Consider the following 17540-nt stretch of genomic DNA (forward strand, 5'->3'; position numbering starts at 1 on the left):
CAGCTCGGACACACAGAGCAGCAGAAGGCCACCTCTGCCTCAGTGTTTATAAAACCGCCCCTGGGCGCTGTTTTTTTCACAACGGGAGCCAGGCAGAGGAGCCAGCTGGGGCCAGGCCCCCACGGCAGGCACGGGACCCAGCAGGCCGGAGGCAGGGCGGCGCCGACGGGTGCAGGCGTGGAGGTCCCCGCGCTGGTGAGGCAGCAGGGGCACAGTTCATGGCCTGGGGCTGGTGGCAGGAGTCGATTCGGGCCCTCGCTGGCAGGGGACCAGGCCAGCGCGGCTGCAGCTCTCCAGGCGAGCCAGAGGCGAGGACGGGGGCTCAGAGTCGCGCAGCTGGGGCGAGCAGATTCCTTCCCCGGCAGCCTGCCCTGCCCACACACCCGCGCTGCCCTGAGCGTGATGAGGGCAGAGGGAGGCCTGGCTAGGGCGAGACAAACGGAGCTCACATACGTTCCTTGCTTGAAAGGGCTAAAAATTCATGCAGGCAGTGGAGCAAGAGGTCGGCGTGTGGAGGAGTGAGAGCAGGGCGACGGAGGGGTGAGCCGGCATCAGCCCTGCGAGGAGACGATGGGGCGGCTGATGGTGCTGTTCGTCGTCATGGCCGAGAGCTCCCATCTGCAACACACCAACGGGGCACACTGAGGGGAAGCACGAGCGCAGCGTCCAGGGCTGGAGCGCCCTGAGGCAGGGAGCGCACCCACGGGTGGCCTGGCAGCAAGGCGTGCGGTACCTGATGTCGTGGGGAAGGCAGGACTGGTCCAGGCTGTACTGAATCACCGCCAGCTTACACAGCGTCTTCAGGCTGGGGCCTGCGGAAAGAGGGCGGTTAGCCACAGCACTCCTCGCGTGCGGGGACCGGGGCGTCGGGCACAAAACGCCACGGCGAGCGGTGCTTGGCAGCGAGGCACCCGGTGGCGAGAGGCACGAGCCGTGCGGGCGGGGAGCGCTCACGTACTGAAGTCGAGGATGTAGAGGTCCGAGTGATCCATCAGGTCGAATTCGTCGCCCATGCCCTCCTCCGGAGACGGGCTGCGGGACCCAAGCACAGCTCGTCAGTCGGTGCCAAAACGCCCCTGCGGTGGTTGTTCTTTGTGCTCCCCGCACCCTGACCGGCTCCTGGCTGGTTTCACAATCCTCCTCCTCCCAGTACCTCCCAAACCGCTTTCCAACAACCCAGCAGCCCCGGCAAACCAGGTCACAGCGACGCTGCGTCACCTAATCGCATACAGATCAAACCAGGAGAACATCACAAGGGCCAGCCATCCGACCTAGGAGGATTCAGACACCGCTCAATGGCACAGTGCAAAGTCCAAAAGCAGTGCTGGCACCCCGGCGGGGTGGGCAAGATCAAGCTGGAGACCCGAGAGGACTTTTTGGGAGGCTCTCTAGCTGTGCTGCGGGGCTACAGGACCTGTGCCCTGTCTCCAGAGATGGTGACGGTCGTAGCTAGTGGCCATCCAAACCTCCTGCAACCAGAGAGGCCCTGAAAGGGCAGGAGCCCCACGCTGCAGGCAGCACTGCTTTGCCCTCGCTGCCAAAGCCACTTGAAGGACGGGTCGCTGTGTGCCCCAGCACATGGGCCAGCCTGTGGGAAGGTGCTCCCACGGCTGATGGTGGCTTGGAGAACTTGAAAGAAAGGAAAGGTGTTTTAAGTCCCGCTTTGGGTTGCCACAAGGGGGTTTAGCACATCCTCCCTGCTTGGCTGGAGCCTCGTGCAGTGACTCCTCACCCCCCTGCCACTCGCTGCCCACCTACGAGCCGCTAAGCCTCGCACCGCCCCGGGAGGTGAGGCAGCACCTGCTCGCCCAGTCCTCATCTCCCCCCACAAGCTCCGGGGCACAGCTCAGTGCTGGCAGAGAAGACCTGTTGCTGACGGGTCCCATCTGCCTGGATACAGGCGAAAGCCCCCTTAATACCACCCCGTATGTTCGCCGCACCGCGATCTAATCTCACATCCACGTCACAGGAAAACCTGGGGCATCCCTTATCTTCCAAAGGAGAAGCCAGCAGGCAGCGTGGCTGCGGTTTTATCGCCCAGCCGCAAGCGGCTGGGGAAAGCCTGGAGTTCAAGACCAGGAGAGCTGCAGCTCCCAGACAGCGGGCTGCGAGGCGACAGCCAGAGCCCAGCAGAACTGCTCATCCTCCCTTAGGAAGCCAGGCCTTCCTAAGCCTTGTCAGGAAAACACATCCCCAAGGCAAGCCTGGATCGGAAGCTGTTCAGCTGACCTCTGGTTTACAGCATTCCATCTCCCCTCCGTTGTCCCTTGCGGTCGGTGGGACGTGCCTGGTCGCTTAAACCAGACGCTAACAGCGGGAGTGCTGCTGATCAGCGAGAGACCACAGACGGGGGCAAAGAGACTGAGCTCTCGGCAGAACTGCAAAAAGAAGCGAAGCATTTGGACGCTGCAGGAGCGGAGGCACCTGCAGAAGCACCTCTTGAGCAGGCTGCAGGGCACAGGAATCCCCCCAGGAGAGGCAGGACACAAAGGGGTTTTGCCCGTCCGTGCCCTGGCGCTGCTGCCGCCCGCAAGCCATGCACGCCGGCTCATCCTGCAAGGCGAATCCCCCGCACCCCGTCCCTGCGCCGCGTTGTGTTCTCCCCCTCCCCTGCCCCGGCAGGGGAGCGCAGGTCAGGAGGCAGACCGCAGGGAGTTCTCCGTTTACAACGACTTCCTGGAAAACTTCTTATCTCGCCAGGCGGCTCCAGGACACACCTGATAACCATTACAGGAAGCCAGCACAGCCCCCACCGCAGCCTGTCCCCCTCCCCAGGTCCAGGCGGGCCGCATTCCTGCCACCAGCAGCTCTTCCTGCCCCGGGACAGCGCGGTGAGCCAGCCTGCGTCAGGACCGAGCCCGGCTCGAAGAACAAGTCGAACAGCGAAGTCACCCCGTGGAAAAGACGAGCTCTGCCGTGCTGCCTGGCAGGGGCGGACTGAGCTCTGAAAAGCTGGTGTCACGTTCACTGGGGTCTGCCAGCGTTTGTTAGGAGAGCCTGGGTTTAACACCAGTTCAGCTGCTGCCCTGACACAAATCCGTGCCGCCGACCAAAGGCTGCAGCGGCAGCGAGCATCCAGACCTGTCACCGAGCCCCTGCAAGCCTTCCACTGCAGCGAGCAGCTCCAGTGTCTGCTGAGGAGCCTGGATAAACTCAGCCCCTCTGCGTACCTCCATGCACTGAACGCTCCCTCACATCCATCCTACTGCTAAACCTTCTCCCACCCCAAAAGCTCTCCTGGAGCTGAAGGCCCTTCACTTCCGAGCTGGACCTACTCTGCCTCGTCCTCTGCCTCCAACCTGTCTTCAGAAGCATCCCCAAAATGCCACTGCCAGGGTCCCAGAGAAAGCTTTCCAAAGCACTGGGAGGGCTGAAAGCATTTCAGGTGCCCGTGCAAGGTGGATACTTGCAAACAGGCCCATGTTCCAGAGCTGCCGTCTGTCATTCCAGGCAGCACAGAGCATGTCCTGGTGATGGGCCACTTCCTCTCTGTTAGCAGCTGTTAAGGCTCTCGGCCACATCCAAGCTGCCCTGCCTCCTGACAGCATCACTTCCAGTGTTTGACAGCTAAATCCTCAGCACCAGGTCCCCTTTGTGAATGGAAACTTTGCTAAGGAGCACTGGCACGGAAGCGAACGCTGCCTTGTGTGGAGGGCTCCTCAGACAGCTCCCAGCTGAGCTGACATCCCTCTGCAGCCTGGCAGACACCCCTCTTGCCAAGGAAAGAAATAAATTGTGGTGGGAGAAGCAGGACAGCATGTAACGGAGGATAAATCTGTTTGAAGTCTGCGTCAGCGCAGCAGACCAGGCTATTGGTCTTGGGTGTCGAACAGGGCTTGTCACCGGGTGCTTTACAGGCCAACATGACATCTTCAGTCTCCCCCTTGTCTTTTCCAGAGGAGCCCTGGTCTAGGTAATTTGTCACACTTGCATGGGAAGCTGCCACGTGGCTCTGAAGTGAATCTGACTACAGCATGGGGCAGAGCACGGAGGGAAACTACTGAAGAGAAAGGAAAACCCTCCCATGGACCCCACAGAGCTCACCTGGTGCCGCCAAAGAGAATGATCTTGTCTCCCACTCTGCAGCAGCACTGCCGGCGTCGAGGACATGGGCCTTTCCCCTTGGGCTCGATCTTCCTCCAGGAAAGGGAAACTAAGGGGAAGGACGAGGGTGAGAGTGCACCAGCTTGTCAGAAAAGCCTGGCCGAGACCCGGGTATAAGCAGGTTATGGGTTTAAACAGACCACAGCAAAAAAGAGGCCCCCACAGACACCACATCTCACATCTGCCCTCCCTGTCCACCTCCTCTTTCTGCTGGAGTCAGAATGACGCACTTCCATCAGGCTGCTTAGGGCACAGGGTTGCTGAAGCTCTGCCTGCTGGAAGGGGAGCTGCAGGTTCTGCCCTTCAGCCACTGCAGCAAGCCCAGGCCTTTCGCTTACAAAGCCCAAGCCCCTGAGCTGCCAAAAGCAGCGGGTCAGATGCCACAGGGAGCGGCAGGAGCAGCCAGGCTCCCTTCCCAAGGACCCCGGTGCGTGCCGGATCTGGAGGGAGACCCAGGAACCAGCTCCATCTCTTGGCAGCCACTGAGAATGCAGAGCATCCTCACCGAGCTGGCTGCGGGAGCACAGGAACCGAACCAGGAGACAGCAGCCTTTGTCCCTGCCGCTCTCCACGGCGAGGATGCTGGGGGTGATTGTTCACTAATGCATGGCACCTAAAAACCTTCACAGGCTCTCACACTAGCTCCTAAATTGGCTGGGGGAACAGCAAGTTGGCTGCTCGCAGGTAACATTTTTATATAAGGCTTTCATGTGCAAAACAATTAGAAAACAAATGGAAGACCCCAAAACAGCTCACGGTTGACTGATACTTGGGGTACCAGGTGAAGAACCACCAAGGTGACCTGGTACCAAGAGTGTGCCGTGGTGATGCTGCAGGTCAGCGTGAGTGGTTTCCCCAGCTACAGCCTCTCTAACCCCACACCTCCTTTTCTGCCAAGAGTTCTGCATATCTAAAGAACAAGACAAAATTTTGCCAGCCCCCTTTTGAGCAGGCACATCTTTCAGCAATTCTCCCTTTTCCTCTTTCTAACTGAGATTTGGAGATGGTCTGAGGAGGAACAGGGGTGCCAAGCACAGCGGCAAGTTTCTGTCAGCACTGTCAGAAGAGCTATTTCCCCCAAACACGCTCCCAGACCCCGGAGCAAACATTCGTCTGAGCACTCACACACCTGAGGGCCTTGAGCACCATCACTGCAACGAGCTAAAAGCATAAATACCTGGATTGAATTTCCAGAGATCGTGGAAGTGTCTGTTCAGGCGTGCGTTGTAGCCACCGAAGACATACAGCTCCCCATTGTAGCTGACTGTGGGGAGTAAGCACAGACATCAGCATGCCGTCCTGTCCCAACATCAAGCACAGCAAAGCGGTGCTAGTTGTCTGCTCCGATTAATACCACCTTCACGTGCAGGGCTGCACGCAAGGCTTTGCTGCTGGCGGCAGCTTTCCGCAGAAGCCAGGCTCCGTGCAGCCCTTGCTATCCCACATCTCTGCCCGGCGGACCAGAGACCCCTTCTGCTGGGGGCAGGAATTCCTCCCCACTGTCCTCCCCTCTCAGCAGACCCACACTCACATGCCGAATGGCTCCGTCGGCCTTCGGGAAGCACCGGGGTTGGAGGGGAGTCCAGCCAGGAGTTTGTTTCTGTATCGAACACTTTAATGCGGTTACAGTAGATCTCGTTGTTGGAGTGAAATGGCCCAAAACGATCCGCTCTGCCCCCAAACACGTACATCTTTGTTCCAATGATGGTGGCTGAATGGAAGTCTCTCCAGCGAGCTGGTGTACCCTGCAGGGACAGGTTAAAGCAGAGCAAGAGGAACAATGCAGATTACCCAGGGAGACGACATCTTGACAGGGAAGTTGGGGCGGCTGCCTTCTCCTGGAGAACTTCCCCTCCTGCCACACCAGACAGGAGCCGCGAGGCACGTGCAGGCAGCTACCCCAGGGAATAGCGGAGACGAGACTTTGTCCCCGAGGCAGAGTGAAAAACAGAGACTGACCTTGGCAGAGATTAAGGTCCACATCATGTTCGTGGTGTCCAATTTATGGATGTCATTTGAAAAGCAGTCGGCCTGGAAGACAGCAGGGCAGCCCAGTCACAAAGGGGCTAAGAAGCCTGGTCACACCGGCCCTCCGTGAAAGGACGCTGTCGTAGAGACCAGAGCATCCCTTTGGAGTCACCGCTTCCTAGGAGATGTGGCGCTTGCTCCAAAACGGCAGGGTAAACAGCATACATAACCACTTAACAAGAGGGAGGCAAAGCCCACCTCTTCTTAAAGCTGCCCCTTCTCTCCCTGCAGCCTTCCCGTTTATTTGGTCCCCAGTTCCTACCACCATGACTGTCCCACACACAGTAGGTACGGGCACAGCAGCACCTTGCCTCTACTTCACACCATAATAAAAGGTGGTGGCTCTAACAGGAAAGAGAAGCTGGCTCTGCTACGGACGCACAAGGAAAGGCAGGAGTTAAGATTACTTTTAGGAAGCTGAACATCCAAGAGTAAATACACTCAGGGGTCTGAGGATTCCACCAAGACCACACGCAGCCTGCGAGAGCCTACATTCACACAAACAGCACAGACTTCTGCTCCTCCAGGCAGGGGAGATAGCTGCGAGACAGATACGGGCTTGTTTGGCCTTGGTTAAAAGCAAGTCACATTTGTAACGCGGCTGCTGCAACCAAGACCATGCATTTAGCATGCTACAGTACTTGGAAAACGGGAGGAAAAAACCAAGGGACTGCCTTAACAGAGTCTCAGCTCTCTTCCAAATAAAGAGCTGTGACTTTGCACAGCTTTTCTGGAGTCTGGTGATAGTCTGAAGTGATACTTACCCTCCTAAGATCAGCACGTAAGGATTTGCTTAAAGGGGTGCTAAGCACACTGGCAGCTAGTGCAGGATGACCTTTGTCTCAAGGTATTCTTACACGAGAGGACGAGCAAGTGTTCGCTGGAGGGGCTCAGCGAGGTACGAGAAGAGGTAGAGAACACAGGGAACACGCACCAGCTTGGGACAAAGCCTCACAGCAACACTGCAGGTTTGAAAGTGATTTTTCTGGTGCACTTTTCAGCTAATTTAAAATAAATATATATGGTATTTATCATAAATATTATACATTTATCTAATACCATCGGAGTGTTGGAGAAATACACCAGAACATATTGAAATTTTAACTCGGTATGTTTTGTGAAAAGACAGTATTTAAAAGTCACTGTTTTTGTAGACTGACTTTGCCAACCGTCTTCTCTGAAACATTATGAGCCTAACCTGGATAATTAATGCCGTGACTTTGCCGAGTTATAAAATGAAACCAACTGTGAATACAAAACGCCCCTGTGTCCTGCTTCTGCTGGGCAGGAATACCCTCTTTCCCAAGGGGTGGCCAAATAGCTCTTTCAGAGACTACTCACCAGCTGTTCGTAGCCTCCGAAGATAAACATGCTCTTTGCCAGGACACAAGCCGAGTGCCCATCTCTGGCTCCTGGGACCATTCCAGACACCTTTGGCGTGAACCACTTGTGCGTGTCTGAAACAAAACAGGGGACAACGCTAAGAAAACACAGAAGACGTGGGGATGGGATAGCCTTTTGCAACCGTTCCTCATTTCTGCGGCAGAAATCCTTCTCTCTTTCGTACACAGCACCTCCCCTAGGGAGACCGCAGGCTTCTCCAGGCATGGCTGCCTGCCTGAGCCTCCAGAGGGGCACGGTGACAGAGGTCCTCGGCTCCCGGGCACGGCTGCTGACACTGCCTGGCCTGACAAACAGCTCGAGTTTTGCGCGTGATTAGTACAGCGCTGCTTGAGCAATGTTATTTGGACTGAATCTCTTGCAAAGCCTACTTGTGAGTCATTAATCAGCTCTGCATTTACAGTTTCAATTACAGTGAAGCAACGATGCTAAGTGGCCCTAGTGACCTCACGGCTTGGAGATGCCGTCTAACCGAGGAAAAACAGTGCTCCAAAACCCAGCCAGAAGCCACTGAACCACAGGCTCACCGTGTCAACAGAGCTACTGTGCACATCCTCACCTCCGCAGCGCAGCTCTCCCTATCTTATCCGCTCCACTTGTCATCTTCTCACCCCCTCTCCAAGGGGAGCCTTCCCTGCCCTCCACCCTCCATGGGTCCTTCAGCACTGCTCCCCATGTGTCTACACCAGCCAGAGGCAGCCCACACGCTCCAGGGATTGGCTTGAATTCGAAGAGGACTTTAAATCCAGCCGGAGCTGTTCTCCATGCAGGGCAGCATGGAACTAAGCCAGCAGCTCCCTGCCAAGCATAAACAGGCACCTGTCCCACGAGCCCACAGAGAGGCACAGATAAGCCTCGAGGCAGCAGGAGACGTTCCCCCCCCGCCCTCCCCGACTGCTCCGAGCTGCCAACAGCAGTGCTTATTTCAGGAAGCGGTAAAATTGGAGCCAAAGCAACATTCTTCGCGAGGATAACTTCTCGGAGCCTGGCCCGCGGCCACAGCCGTCCACCTAGGCTCCAGCTGGAACCACACAAAGGGGCTTGCAAGGTCAACAAAATCCCTGGGCAGCCAGCTAGTGAGAAACCCGCGACAGCTATCGAGTTCCCTTCCTTGGCGGGGCTGCTTCCAAGCCCAGTCACACGGCAGCAGCGAGAGCTTGCCCGAGCGTAACGTGTCAGATTAGAGAGGGGAAGAGGGCCTCAACTCGCGACCGGATCGGTGCCTCCAGCCCCAGAGGACAAAGCTGCACTGGGCCAGGGCTTTGTGCAGCCTGACGTGACTGATACAATGGGGCTGACGCCACAGCCGGAGGGCTGCCAGCCGCACTTTCCAGGATTGGCAGGGGACGGGCACAGCGTGTACAGACAGCTGCGATGGGCTCCCTTACGCCTGGCCTTCTCAGTTAATTTTCACTTAATGCTAAAGTGCCGGAGTTGGCGGGGACGCCAGGCAGCTCCCACTGCAAGGCTTCTGTGTACACAGCGATTTGCTGGTGGCTTCTCAGCTACATGTGTCAGGGGAAGGGAGAAACCCTGCGCCCAGAGAGCAGCTTCAAGCTTCAGAACATCTCCTGGTAATGAAAGGAATTCATGACCGAGCACCAGAGGAAGCAGTTTCACAGCAAGGCCAGCAAGCCAGTTAGTGGTCAGCATTTACGTGGACTTGCCCCCGGAATCCAGGTGTACCCTGCTCTTTTCCTGGCATTCCCGTCCACCCACTTCCTGCTGGCTCCTGTTCTTCCCAGGTGTTCCAGCAGCACGAGGAAGAAACCGACTGGAAGCCTCAAGGAGTTTATCTTTCAGGCTTATCTAACTTGGCTCATGCCTGCCCTTGTTGTTCCATCCTGTCCTTGGCTACTTGTGCGTTGTATTCCTCACTCTGCCTCACGCTTTTAGAAAGAATGACCACCCTGGAGAGACATCACAGTCCCTGAGAGCTCTATCCCCTTCTCGCTGCAACCTTCAGCCGCACACAGACGGTGCTTCTGTTGTAGTTACAATCAGAGAGAGCACGCAAAGCTGATAGAAAAATGTAAAACCATCCGATTTTTAGAAGAGTTCAGTAATCTCTATTCAAAGGCTTTTACAGAGAGTCAAGTACGCAGACACACTGGGCACCCCCTTCCCCTTCCAAACCCGCTGAACCATCCAGCAGCACCAGTTCCCCATCTGCCCAACTGGCCAAGACTACCACTTTGTGGAGAGACCAAGGGACAGGGAAACAAGCTGGGGAACAACGTGGAGGGCCAGGGAAAAGGTCTCATCGAGAGCAGTTGTGACGAGAAAGAGCAAGAAGCTGGAACTTACTGACATCGAAGGCATAGAGCACGTTGCAGGCTCCTTCCGTGTCGTTGCGACCACCCCAGATGTAGACGGTGTCGTCTATGAGCACCGCCGAGTGCCCATACCTCATGTAGGGCACCTCTCTCACTTGGTCTCGGCTGTTTGTCCACACTGGAGGCAGCTTGATCCAGCGCAGAGACACTGAAAGCACAAGTTTGAGCCTGTGTCAGATGTTAAGCCCGCTACGCGTGCTCACCAGTCTACCCAGCCTGGACAAGTGAGCATTTGTGAAAGCAGAAAGCCCGATATTTCTCTTCCCCTCGCCACAACACGGCGCAGAAGCAGTCTGGTAAGCAAGACAGAGCTGTGCCTGACCCTGAATAGTAGGTAGCTAAGAAATATGGAAGCACAGCTTTCCACGGGGCCCCTGTTCAGGAGAGAACTACAGGAAGCACAGAGGACTGGAGGACTCTGGACGGAAATAGCTTTGGTTCTGCATCAGCCACACTCAAGATATTTCCACTCTCCTTCATCCTAGACCACGAGTGAAGGTACAAACACCACCCCCACACAAAACCACCACACACACCCTACCAAAACGGGAAAGAAAAGGAGGGAGGTGATAATGAATGCAGACACTACTTCAGACTAGTGACATTTTTGAAGAAGAGACTCAAAACGCTGAAGAAACGGGCAGCACAGGAATAATTCACTGCAGCAACAGGCAAGGCAAGACACCTGAAGACAGCATTTGGACTTGTGGGAGCACATTCTAAATAAAACGACACGGCAGCTTTGTAGGAACAATGGTTTGTTTGTCTTTAAAAAAAAAAAAAAATAAGTAAGAACTTTAGACCCGACAGCTGCGTCTCTTTTACCCCCACCCATTCTCCAGTTCCTTCTGCTAACCTTGGGGTACAAATGGGAGCTCCTTGTGATTACAGGTTCTCCTTCCTGGGAGCCTGCACGTCACGTTCCCTGGTAGTCAGAGCAGTCAGTGTGTATTACAGGGCTTAATGACAGTGCAGGAGGCACCGCGAGCATTGCATGGCCATTACATAACAGCGTCCAGACGCCCTCCCTCCAATTTTGTTTGCCACGTGGAGGTAACATAGCAAAGACCAGCTAGATGTCTTACTGCGGCGAGGGGAAGAGAGCCATCCCCTGAAATACCAGGGCAGCAAAAGGGAAAGGATCAGGCTTCTTAAAAGGTGAGCGTCCACCTCAGAGGCAGGAAGGGCACTGAGGAGGCACAGCCAATGTTAAGAAGTCCAGCTAGGCAGGACGCTGGCGTTCTTCCCCTTCAGATCACTGCAAGACATCATTCAGGACCCAGAACCTCAGCTTTAGCACCGAAACCTGACAGCGCAAGGGCTTGGGAAGCCAGTGGCACCTCCCAAGCAGCAGCCGTAGCTTCTTGACCCTTTAACACCTGGGAGTGGTCAGACGGGAGGACGAGGCAGGAGCATTCCTCTGGGCACGGTAATTACGCACCACAAGAGCAGCGCTCTGCCGGCACGTTTCACAAGCTACAGCGTCCAACTGCACGACGAGAGGCCAGTGTCTCCCAATAGAGAGGAATGCCCTCGTTCACGAGGTCCTGAGCTGCCCTCTGCACCGTGAGCAGACCACCTCAACGACCCCACGTAGCCACACGTTTCATCCACCACCCCGTGCGCTGCTGTCTTCTCCCAGGTCAGATTCAGAGCAGTGAACTCGCTGTGCCTCGCAGACAAAGCGGTTCGAGCCGCACATCACCTGCACCTTAGGAGAGCTCAGCGTGCTGTCCCCTCTGCAAAGGACGAGCCGTTGGTTCCCCTCATGCCTCTGCTCAGCCGAACCCATCCAAGCATCAGTGCAATTTTTCAGCCTAATTATAGGGAGGCGCTTTATGGACCAGCTCAGTAATCCGTTCAGTTCAAAGGGCACCGAATGAAGAAACGCAGCCTCTCCCAGCACAGCCGTGGCTCCGATTCAGCCTCCTGACACATACTGGCTACCCTACAAGAATGACTCCAGCTCCGGTTGCTTTGCTAAGCCACACTGCGAGCCTGGATATCTACCAGCTAGCTGCTGCCAAAACGGGAATGCCTCCACCCTAGCCACACACCCCTGCTGACTCCACGGCGCTGGTGGTGGCACTCAGCTGTCCCACAGGGAACCGGCTCGGGAGCCTAAACCCAGAGACTCAGCCCTGTGCGCCGAGTCCACCCTGCCCTGTACATGCCAGGGGTGGCTGAAAACTGGAAGCTGGATGGGGGACACCAGCTAACCGGTGCCTCTTTGCGCTTTCCTGAGTTAGCGTTCACAGAGAAGAAGGACAGAACTATATGGCTATACGGTTACTTCTGGTAAGCTCTTGTCCTAGCAGCCTGCTGAACTACAGCCCCGCTGTGGCCTGCCCCCGAAGCAGAAAACACAGAGCTGCACGACGGAAGAGGCTCCCATCTACACAGACAGCTTTTTTGGAAATTAGAAATTTGGAAATTAAACGTAACAGAGCACGTAACACCGAGCAGCAGCAGGCAATGAAACCAGTAACCGAGCAAGCCGCTCCTTTGCCCTGCCAGAGGGACGCGTTTACCTGCATTAAAAACGTGGACGTCGATCTGCCGCAGAGTCTCATAGTCTTCTCCGGAGCAGTACCCGCCGAAGGAATACACCTTGTGGCCGACGGCCACGGCCGCGTGGTTCACCCTGCGCGGCCCGCCTTCCAGGTGCACGGCCCACCGTAACATTCCTCCCCGTCCCCGCCAGCCAGGCCGTCCTCAGGGCCCCCAGCGCCACGGCCTCATGCTTCCCGGGCCACCGCCATGCCCCGCAGGCGTCACCTGGCTCTGTAACAAAGACACAATGCTAAAATAACACGATCCATCTCGTGGGTTTTCCTGCCTTCCTTGAAGGCCAGCTATGAAGGTCACATTGCTGCGTCCTCGCCCATCTGCCCTCCCGCTGAAGACAGCTTTGCCCTCTCCGCTTGGGAAGGAGAGGCAGAGCGGGTGCTGTAACCTGAGCGAGGCGAGGAAGAGCAAGCAGAGATGTCCTCACACCAAAAAAACAACGTAGGGCGGCAGTACAGGCTGCCCAAGCCCAGCAGTTTTTGCGAAGGCAGCCGAGTGCTGTGCGCCCGGCCATGCCCTCGCCATGCACACATCATGTACATGCCAGAACAATTTGTCCGCATGAATGAAGACATGCGGGGAGAGCCAACTGTGAAGGTGAAAAGAACAGAGCCAGAGGGAAGAGACTGCGCTCTTTGGATCGCTTGTGAGAATGCCAGAGGAAGAAAAAAGGCAAAGAAAAAAGGCAGAGAAACAAAAAACCCCAAAAGAACAGCTTCCCCCCCAAAGCAAGAGTCCCTGATAGGAGGGTGCACTACATCTGCATTCAGGCTCTCTGATCTGACTCCCCACTCAGGATCAGGATAAGTCCCTTCTCTCCCACAGTAAATTCAGGCACAGCCACGCACGCCTTGCGGTGTATGAACTCACGCTTCAGACAGATGGCCGAGACCAGCTCGCACAGAAGTCACCGTCGCTGAGCTCTGCGGAGGTTCCCCTTTGGATCTCAGGATCTGGAGCGCGGTCCTGCCCTGGCACTTCTGAAGAAGGAGGTCCGTCTAATTCGTCAGCAGCTTTCCCCCAGCTGAAAAACAGCCATTAGAGGAGAAGTCAGCGTTGCAGGCAGCCCAAAGAAAATTCCCTCTTTAATTGCTCGCTCCTCGCTCCTCAGCGCGCTCCCCCCACGCCCAATTTTAGCATTTGCCGAACGTGAAGCGGTGCGCGGACGCCTCAGAACGATGACTAAAATTCCTACACATTTTCTCAGCCCCTTTTTTTGGAAAGCGCTAACTTTTCACACGGAGAGCTCTCCTCCCGAAGGAGCTGAAGAGCAGCTGGTGCGCCATGTGGAGCGCAGCCAGGCGGCCCCCGGCCCCGCAGACAAGCAGGGCCGCAGCTCTCCGCCCGGGCGCCCGTACGGCCCAGCAGCACGCTCCGGCCTTATCTCCAGCTCCTCAGGGCTGGGGAAGGAGTCAGAGATAAAGTCGTGGCGAGGGGACAGGGGCCAAGTCTGAGCAGAGAGCTCCCCGCAGTCCTGCGCGGCACAGACGAGCCGAGGCGCCCCTCCCGCGGAGCCGCTTCTCCCTTACAGCGCCCACCTTTTAATTACTATTTTTTGCCTCCTTCAAGCCAGCCAGCAGCTCTGGTACGAGTCCTCCACAAAGCTGCAGAACAGAGAGTTTCCATGGAGACCACCAAAGTCACCTTTTAGGCTCTCCCGCAGGCTTCCCCTATCTGTTTTATTTATTCTCCTCGACCGGGAGTCACCGCTGAACCCGACCAGCGGTTGTTCTCCTCAAAGCCACCCCTGGGCTAAGTGACTCCGTCGGAGGCTCCTGAAGTAGCTCAAGGGGACTTGAGCGGCCGTGTCAATACTGCCAGCGCTCTCCAGAAGGCCCAGGAAGGAGGAGAGGACACGTGTCACCTTGTCACCTCTCGGGTCCTCTGGGAGCAGACCTGCCGCTTGCCGCGTGGCCGCCGGGAGCCGGCCGCCCTGCCCGCGCGGTTCCACCGCTCGGATTAGCCACAGGAAGACAGGAAACGAAGGGGATGCATCCTAAGAAGTTAATCTGCTCAGCTGAGCGCCACAGCCCTGGCTACACCGTGGGACGCAAGGTTGACGCTGCGGCAGGCGTTGCAGCGCCGCTTCCTACCATTACGATTGCTCAAGGCCCGGCTTAGGCGAAAAGTTTTTCCAGAGATCATCCCCGAGAGCAGCTGACACGCGCCCAGGGGCGGCGGCCGGCAGGACGGCACCTAAATCCGCGGCCGGGCTTCACAAACATCCCCTTTGCCCTGCATGGGCGCGTTCCTTCGTGGCACGAGGAGGCTTAACCCGCCTCACGCCCCGAATCTCTGCACTCACAGAAGCGATGCCAAGGGCTGGGGGGAGGCAGAGGGCTGCGACAGATCCTCGCAGACAGCGAGCTAAGTGTGGGTGCCTTCTCCCCTAACCGTAACCCGCTCTGCCCGGGGCTGCATCTCCCCAAAACAGCCTTCGCAGCCCCTCTGCCCTTGCACCAGAAGCCGCCTGAAGCTCTGACCCGGCTGAACCCGTGCCCCAGAGCCCGCAGGAACCCCACACTGGACCCGTAGGGAGACCAACCAACGCCACCGAAATAAGCACAGGTTTCCTGTAGGGCGAGAGAAGAGATTCTTCCGGACTGAGCAAACCCAAGGAAGCTGCTGTTAACTCACCACGCGCTCTCTCAGGGAGCCCCGGCCACCCCTTACCCCCAGGCATAGCCAGGAGAGTGTCGGCAAGGCACGAGCGTGCCCACCACGACGGGCACACGGGGGCTCTGTTGTAGGAGGGCTTCTGTTGAAGCCACCAGGCTCTTCCACTTGATGCCTCAGCTCCCCGCTGCACCCCCCAAAAGCCAGCAGCTCTTCGCATTTCACCCTCAGCACACAGCCTTCAGGACTGCCCGCTCCCCTGCTCTGACAGAGCCCCTCCAGAGTTATGCTCAAGCATGGGAGGCAGAGAAATTTGGGCTGAAACCCTGGCAGGTCCCGTCATCGGCTGCCAGGAACAAGAACGTTTCTAAAAAGCAGGCTACGCCTCACCTGCTATCGCAAAGCCCTTCCCCTGAGGTACCTGACGGGGGCTGGAAACGAAGCAGGCAGCGCAGCAAGCCGCTCCCGTGCCGCTAAGCACGAGGAGGTTAAAACCAGAAGCGTCTCAGGAACAACCTGCCACGGTCCTGCAGCAGCGCCTGGAGCCCTCCACCTGCCGCGCAGCCTCACGAGTCCGGCGGTGCCTCCCGAGGACGCGGCGCGACGACGGCCGCCTCCAGCAACGCCACGGCCGGGCGTGACACCCGACCGCGAGTGGCAGATCACGATCACGGGTCTGCTTTGAGAAAGAGCTGCGGACGTCCTTCGACACCTCCCTCGCGCCTCCTCGGCGCTGGCACCCGGCAGAGGGAGCGCAGCGCCTCACCCGGGGCGTTTCAGCCTGGTTGTCGTCCCACGTAAGGCAGCTCGGTGTTCTTCGAAGGCAGCTCCTACACAGAGCGCTCCCAAATCTCCGGCTGTGCTGCTGTCTGAAGGTGCACAGCAAGCCCCAACCAACCAACTAGCCCAGTTTATGCCTCACAAGGGTCTACCAGCACAGCACACAGCCGTCCAGGACCACCAGGGAACAATTCAATAATTTTCCGCTGGTATACCTTCCAAAACTGTTGTGGTGATTTGAGCAAAGGGGGACAAAAACCAAAAAACCAACACCCTGGGTTTTCAGACTCGGATTTTTCAGATGTTTTATTTGCTTTAGTCTCGCTATTTTCAAGCCTTGCAATTAACTATGAAAACGTTTTGCTCCAGATAGAAAGCTGCTAACCATCTTTGAGTACCGTAGCTAAACCACAACCTCAGGACAAAAATACACATCCTCAGACCCCCTTCTCTGCGCTAAGAGAGATCACCGGGCTGCCTCGTTCCTCTGCACACAAAGAAACCCAGAGCCATTTCTGAAAGCCGCTTGGATTAGCCTTGCTGCAGTCGATTCCCAGAGCAAGGAGGAGAAACCCTGTGTTTTCCAGGGCTCTGCCTTTGTCACCCCAGAATTACGGCACCACCCCAAGCAGGGCAGCCTGCCGTTCCCGTAAAGCCGTGCCGCAGAGCAAATCCCTACCGTGTGGCTGCCTCGATCCCGTCTCCCAAAAAGATGACGGCCACAAGGTTTAGTAACCCTTAAAATAGCCCAGGCAGCTCGCGGCAGTCCATATAGACTGTTCTATTTCAAGTACCTCCAACTTACTGTTACAGATAGCACGAGAACAGCCCGCTTTCTTCACTCGTGCTTGACATTTATCCCGTGCTTTGCCTATTTATGCTAAGGCAGGGCGAAACTGCAAGCTTGCACATTCAGCAGCTCGCCATGTCATTTCGGCAGCGGGGAGCGCGCCCGTGCCAGGGCAGCCACGGGGCTCAGCAGCGGCAGCTCCAGAGGCTTCATGTGGGGCGGCGGGGAGCGCAGACCGGGTGCTCGGGCTGGGATTCACCACGGCGGCTGCTCTTTGCGAGAGGAGAGCCACCTCCTCCCAGTGCCACCTCCTCCCAGTGCCACCTCCGCCAGGTGATTCCTGCCCAAATCCTCGAGCCGGCCGCTCCCCTCCTCACCTCCCAGGCTTCCACCTCCCTCCTGCCAAGATCCAGCCCCAGCCTCTGGCTGCCCCGAGCCCAGGGGAGCGGGTACGAGGGCTGTAAGGGCCCCCCTCGGCCCCTCGCCACCGCACGGCCTCGTGCCGCCGCCACGCTCCCCACGCGCCTCAGCCTCGCTCCCACCGCCTCAGCCCAGCACGGCGGAGGCCCAGGTGCCCGCTGGGGGCTCGGCGGAGGCCCAAACGCCCGGTGGAGGCCCGGAGGCCGGCTGCTGCCCCCCCCCCACGCCTCACCGCCCCCACCACAGCCGCCCCTCGCCCCCCCCCCCCCCCCCGGTGCAGCCGTGCCCGCCCGTCCCGCCCCGGCCCCGCTCGGCCGCCACCCCCAGCCCGGTACCTGGCGGCGGGCAGGCGGCTCAGGCGGCCCCGCTCCGGTCCCCCCCCCCCCCCCCCCCGCCGCGCTCTGGGACTTGTAGTCCGCGGCCGCCCCCCCCCGCCGCCGGCAGGGTGGCACGCGGAGGGCCCCGCGGGACTACAACACCCACAGTGCCCCGCGGCG

At 57.7% G+C, this 17540-nt stretch overlaps 1 protein-coding gene across 5 annotated transcripts; it reads right to left on the reverse strand.

Moving 5' to 3' along the window:
• Nucleotides 1–33: 33 nt before the first annotated feature.
• Nucleotides 34–17481, reverse strand: KLHDC3 (kelch domain containing 3). Of its 5 annotated transcripts, none has more exons than XM_066993508.1 (12): nucleotides 17379–17481; nucleotides 13308–13461; nucleotides 12401–12653; nucleotides 9841–10017; nucleotides 7474–7589; nucleotides 6064–6135; nucleotides 5636–5849; nucleotides 5282–5368; nucleotides 4045–4153; nucleotides 959–1032; nucleotides 734–812; nucleotides 34–618 (listed from the first exon to the last, which is right to left on the reverse strand). In XM_066993508.1, exons 3-12 carry the CDS (start codon nucleotides 12552–12554, stop codon nucleotides 552–554), a joined length of 1149 nt encoding a protein of 382 aa, XP_066849609.1. In that variant the 5' UTR covers nucleotides 12555–12653; nucleotides 13308–13461; nucleotides 17379–17481; the 3' UTR covers nucleotides 34–551. The 5 variants fall into 5 exon arrangements, with proteins under 5 accessions (XP_066849609.1, XP_066849610.1, XP_047934935.1 ...); XM_066993509.1 differs by lacking the exon at nucleotides 17379–17481 and adding an exon at nucleotides 16513–16613; XM_048078978.2 differs by lacking the exon at nucleotides 17379–17481 and adding an exon at nucleotides 15475–16438.
• Between the last annotated feature and the right edge of the window lie 59 nt (nucleotides 17482–17540).

Source organism: Anser cygnoides, chromosome 3, assembly GCF_040182565.1.
Source record: "Anser cygnoides isolate HZ-2024a breed goose chromosome 3, Taihu_goose_T2T_genome, whole genome shotgun sequence".
NCBI lineage: Eukaryota > Metazoa > Chordata > Aves > Anseriformes > Anatidae > Anser > Anser cygnoides.

Coding starts and splice junctions, on each gene's coding strand:
- KLHDC3 (XM_066993508.1), bottom strand. CDS start 12,554: ATGTTACGGTGGGCCGTGCACCTGGAAGGCGGGCCGCGCAGGGTGAAC. Junction 7,590..9,840: donor GCTCTATGCCTTCGATGTCA/GTAAGTTCCAGC, acceptor GTTTTGTTTCAG/ACACGCACAAGTGGTTCACG. Junction 6,136..7,473: donor TCGGAGGCTACGAACAGCTG/GTGAGTAGTCTC, acceptor GCTGTCTTCCAG/GCCGACTGCTTTTCAAATGA.